Source organism: Carya illinoinensis, chromosome 1, assembly GCF_018687715.1.
Source record: "Carya illinoinensis cultivar Pawnee chromosome 1, C.illinoinensisPawnee_v1, whole genome shotgun sequence".
Taxonomy (NCBI): domain Eukaryota; kingdom Viridiplantae; phylum Streptophyta; class Magnoliopsida; order Fagales; family Juglandaceae; genus Carya; species Carya illinoinensis.
In genome coordinates, this window is record NC_056752.1 from 45157309 (window position 1) to 45163072 (window position 5764).

A 5764-nucleotide genomic window follows, 5' to 3' on the forward strand; every position below is an offset into this window, starting at 1 on the left:
CTGCACATATCTTAAATTTAATTGTGATTGAGGAGTTGAAAGATGTTGATGACTTAGTTGCACGAGTTAGAATGGTTGTGAAATTTGTAAGATCTTCTCATTCTAGATTGGAGAAATTTAATATTATTGCGAAAATTGCGGACATAACATCAAAAAAATGTCTTTGTATTGATGTTCCTACTAGATGGAACTCAATCTTATTGATTGATGTCTAGATGACTAACACAAGAGGAGGGTGAATTGAGTTGTATTTAAAAAAATAACAATTATAAATCAAATATACAATATAAAATATAAACAAAATACGAAACAATAATAAATATAAAGAGTAAGGTTAAGAGAAAAGTAAATTCAGTATGTTAACGAGATTCGGTCTCACTGCCTACGTCATCGCCTCAAGCTACCTCTTGAGTATCCCCAAATTCACTATTCAACCTCTTTCAAGTGGAGATAGAAACATATTACACTTTTGAATAATACTGCTACAAATGATCCGTGTAGAATACTTTCTACACTTGCAATCACCTTACACGTGGTGATTCAACTAGTCCCTATGTAGAACACTTTTTGCACGCACAAGGGTTATACACACCATTTTACTGATACAAGAGCTGATAGTAAGTAGGTTATTGGAAAACACTCATCAATGAGTGAGATAAGAACAATACAGCGCAAACTATATCTATCAAAATGAAAAAGGGTTAAGGCTCAATATTTAGAGAAAGGAGAATGAAAGGTTTGAATGAATGTTGTATGCTCTTAGTGTTGTAAATGTGAAGCTCTCATATGATCTATTTATAAGCATATGAGACTTTATATTCAAATTTAAAAAGATTCACATGTCAAAGACAACATCATTCACTTTTTCAAAAAATTTAAATAAAAAGTTTTTCTTTTTCAATTGTCAAAGATAACATCATTCATTTTTCAAAAACTTCAAACCTAATATTTTACTTTTGGCATATGACAAAATGAGCATACTTTACTTTTCAAAAAATTCAAACCTAATCTTTTTACTTTTTACATATGACAAAAGGAGCACACTTTACTTTTCAAAATTTTCAAACAAAAACATCTACCTTTTGCATGAGTAAAAAAAAAATATCAATCACTTTTGAAAATATTCAAATAAAACATGCATATGTAAAAGATGACAATCAATCATCTTCAATATTTTCAAAATTCAAACCTTTAATTATGTAATGCACATGTGAAAGATGACAATTAATCATCTTTCAAAATTTTTAAATATAATTTTCAAAATATTCATGCACATGTGGAAAATGTATTTTAATACTTTATGATAAAAAATTAATTTTGAGTTTTAATCCTAATTTCAAATTTTTAAGCGATTTACAACATTACTCTATGAGTTTAATGTGAACTTGTTCCCTTCTTACTCATACTTGGTTCCTTGATGTGTTTGACTCCATTATGTGGATAACTTGAGTTTGAGACTCTTTTATTCCTTGAATTCATTTGTTATCATCAAAATCCATGTATAGATATATGATTACACGAAACTTGAAATACTGGCTTCAACATTGATATTGGAGGCGGCCCAAGAATATAAGATAGCCTTTCAATTATTGGGTGATGAAGACATTCAATATGTCAAATATTTTGATGAGTACATGGGATTAGGAAAGCTTAATGATGATGATTTGGAGGCAGTTTCCACTTTTGTTGATTTTATCAGACTTTTTTACGAGGTCACATTGAAGTTATCTGGTTCTTTGAATCCTACATCTCATAAGTTTTGTCAACAAATATATAGGATAAAAGAAGAATTAAATAACATGTGTAGGGGTTCCAATCTACAGACAAGGGAGATGACATTGACCATGAGGGTCAAATATGACAAGTATTAGGAAGATTTGAATAGACTAAATATTTTGTTATATGTGGCTATTATTCTTGATCCCTATATGAAGATTGATGGCATGGTATATGATTTGGGATTTGCGCACGATCAAATATGAGCTGATCTTATTGGTGATATGGCCTGAGATATCCTGGCTAAATTGTATAATGAGTTTACTGTGATTAAGGGAGGTATTGCATTTACTACATCTACACTTACTCCAACGCCTCCTCCAGACACTGGGCAATAAAGAAGTGTAGATTGGCTTAGACTAAGACCCTCTCACAGACTCCAACACTAGTCCATCAATCTACAGAGGTGAAGTCAAAGTTAGACAACTATTTACCAAGGAATTTTTTTCAATATGATTATGATTTTGATATATTAGGATTGTGGAAGGTGGCAGCAAAGAAATGTCCATCCTTTATGAGATAGCCTGCTGTATTTTGGTCATCCCTATTAGCATCATTGTCTTAGAGTCAGCCTTTAGTACCAAAAGACATATCTTGGATCATTTATGTAGTTCATTGTCTCTTACTATTGTGCTGGCATTGATATGCACACAGAATTGACGATGTGGATGATATTCATATTTCAGATGTTTTATATTTTAAGGAGACCGGCGAGAATGATGGTAGTGATTAGCCTGAATCTGAACTACCAGGTAATTGTTTTTTTCATTTTATTATTTTGATTTATTTATATTTATTTCAATTTCATTGGTATTAATTTTAGTATTAATTGTTGTAGGAACACATGAGATGACTCAGACGATGTCTACCTAGGCTGCAGTATGACTTTGTGTTAAAAAACTCACCATTGCGAATTTTCCATTTGCCATAGCCCATATGTTTGTACAATTTGTAATTTGTATGCCATTAGTTGATTTTTTTGTATTTATATAATTTTTTTTATTGTATAATATGAATATGTGCAGTTCAAGCCTCAAATATCAATGAATTAATAAAAAGACTACATGCCCGAGCCGCCCCAAATGTCACAGTCAAATACTCAAATAGCTCTCTTAGTATTTTTAGAATATTGAAATTTAAATCATTTGTACATATTATGTATTCAGAGATTTGTAATGTTGATACAATGTCATTTATACACTTTTATATTTGTAATTTTATAATTGTTTAGCCTAAAATTTTGTCATAGCTTAGTTATTATTATTAGTTTGTTAGGTTGTAGACTAGTAGTCTAGAGTAGTACTTCATTAATTTATTTGCTCATTAGTAAATTTGTATAATGTAAATATTATTTTTATTCAGTAACTTTTTTTTAATATAGTTTTTTAACTTTTTTTTACTTATAATTTTATGGGTCTGAAATGGTCCAGAAATAGGCTTATTTCAGTGGTTTCTCGGCCATTTGGGCCTCAAAAACTACTTCTTGTCCAAAGGCTCAATAGTAGGCCGAGGGGCAGATGAATTGACCCCCTCACCTACACCCCATTATTTGGCATAGAGTACCTCGCCCCCTCACTTCGGGGGCAGGGGACGGGAAGGAAATCCTCACCCCCGTCTATGTAGGGGCGGGTAGTACCCCTACTATTTTTTACTTTGTATTTAGGACTTTAGTTTCCACTAGTAAATATGTTAAGAATGTATATTTTTAGAATTAATTATTGGTTTGGACTTTGTCCTGGATATTCGATATTAATAAAAAAGATAAAAACTTATTTTTTTATTTATTTATAGTGACACTAAATATTTTAAAAATAAAGCCAAGCATGTAACTTGATGCTTAGGTGTCTTTGTTATCCGACTGCTAGAATTTTTTCTTTCATAGAGCACGTAGTTAATACGAAGATATAAATATAAATAATCAAATTTATATCTTTTGATCAATTTAAACTGTTAGAATAAACGGTGATTTTTTATAATTCTGATAAACAAAAAGAGGGTAATGTGCTTGATTTGTACAAGTTGGGAAATATATGACTCCATAAAAATTTGTTGATTGTTGCAAGTCCAAAATGAATAAGTTTGGGCCAAAAATGATGCAGTTGTCATTACAAAATAAATGTGCCGAAGCTTCACAACATCGGCCTACAATGCTGAGAGTGACTGGGTTTGGTTGAATTCGATGTCAACCCTTGAAACCAAACCAACTCAACAGGCTTAAATGGCCCATCCATGGGTTAACAATAGATGTGCGGCACACAGTTAAAAATCCCATGTAGGAAATCAAATCCCTCACCTGGTTGATCACTCTGCTCTGTCCCATCCTTGTTTGGGTTGGGAAAAATAAAATCACGTAGCCCATCGTTGTTTATTCTAGATAATGCCTTCCATTTTATTTGGGTTGGGAAAAAAAAAATCAATTTGACATAAAAAAAAAAAAAAGAAAAAAAAAAAAGAACTGTATGCGGTTTTGATAGAAAAAATCACAGAAAAAAAATGATAGTTGTTTTCAGCCGTTTTGACAAGGGAGAAACCATTTCTACGATGAGTGGAGAACGATGGTAGGACGATAGTGGCTGCATCGGAGTGGGTCAGTGTAGGTGGCTGCATGGTTGGCGTCGAATTGCTGGGAGCAGCCATAGGTGTTGGAAGCAACAAACAAGAAGCATAATCAGGTGGGTAGCAACAAGAAAGCGAAAGTGACACGAGGGGTTTTAATTCCAATAGAAATCGTGTGTCGTGGTCACAGTCAAACATAGTCTAATGTTGAAATGTCATATTTTAATTAGATGCTATTAAATGGCTTAAAACAGCCTTACCCGTTCCAAAGCACAACTCCAACACAAAATATGTTTCTCATTGTTAAGTGCTTCTATACCTAAAAGTAAGTCTCGTTTAGTTACACAGTTCAGATAAAATAAAAAGAAATATTTTGTTTAAAATTGAATAAAGTATTATTATAATATATTTTTTAATATTAATTTTATTTTAAAATTTTAAAAAATTGAATTATTTATTATATTTTATGTAAAAAATTTAAAAATTATAATAATTTAATAAAATAGGATAAATAATTTGATATTTAATAATCAAACTAGCTTAAATTATGCTAGATTTTGCTTTGGTCTTTGAAAAGAACAAAAGTTAATACGGTACAGGTGGCACGAGGACACAGGCACCGGCCCATTATAAAAGGTCCCCAAAGTGACTACACTTGCACCATCCCAACTCCCAAGCAACGTCCCAAAATGCCCACAAAAATGTACTCGCTGATATTGTTTCTTGGAGTACTGGTTCTTCTGTCCACTGGCTCACTCGCTCAATTTAAACCTCCAGGACCGAGCATACCACCCGGCCCTCCTCATTCACTGGAGGAGTCCTCTTTGGAAGAAAAGACGCTAGCCTTCGGTGCCAAACTTCCCAAGGGACCAAAAACTCCCTCAAAGTTTATCCCACCGACACCAATTAATCATGAGTCTCTTGATCAGGGGAAAAAGCCTTACCCAGAACACAAGCTACCGATTAATCCAGTTGATCAGAAGCCTCCGAAGGGTGAACCCAAGTCACGGCGTATGCCTTACCCACGACACCCTCCAGCAAAAGATGGTAGAAACATGCCCTAGCCGTTAATAGAGCTTAGCCGCCGGCTAATCGTGTGTATGTGTGTGTAATAATAAGGGATGCAAGTACAGGTATTAATTATCCGCTCTTGCGACTCGACCGGCAACAGCTTAATTAAGACGTATGATATATTAATTTGCTGCTATATACTGTAAAATACTATTGTGTACGTACGTAGTGGGCTATGCTCAAGCTAGCTAGCTTTGTAGCTTGCGATCACATAAACATGCCTGCACGTACGTTATATATATGTTCTTGTTCTGTAATAACTAATTACTGTCACGCATTAATATTATCAGCATGTGTGGAATTTATTATCATGGCTTTCTTCCTCGTAAGTTACGTTTTTGCGTGATCTTTGGCCTTCCTG

General features: G+C 33.3%; 1 protein-coding gene across 1 annotated transcript; it reads left to right on the forward strand.

Moving 5' to 3' along the window:
- The first annotated feature begins 5033 nt into the window (after positions 1-5033).
- LOC122300373 lies at positions 5034-5396 on the forward strand. Its single transcript, XM_043110980.1, has one exon. The coding sequence runs from the start codon at positions 5034-5036 to the stop codon at positions 5394-5396; it is 363 nt and encodes a 120-aa protein (XP_042966914.1).
- The last annotated feature ends 368 nt before the right edge of the window (positions 5397-5764 follow it).

Bases quoted from the DNA above. Each gene is read 5' to 3' on its own strand.
- LOC122300373 (XM_043110980.1), top strand. From the start codon at position 5,034: ATGTACTCGCTGATATTGTTTCTTGGAGTACTGGTTCTTCTGTCCACT.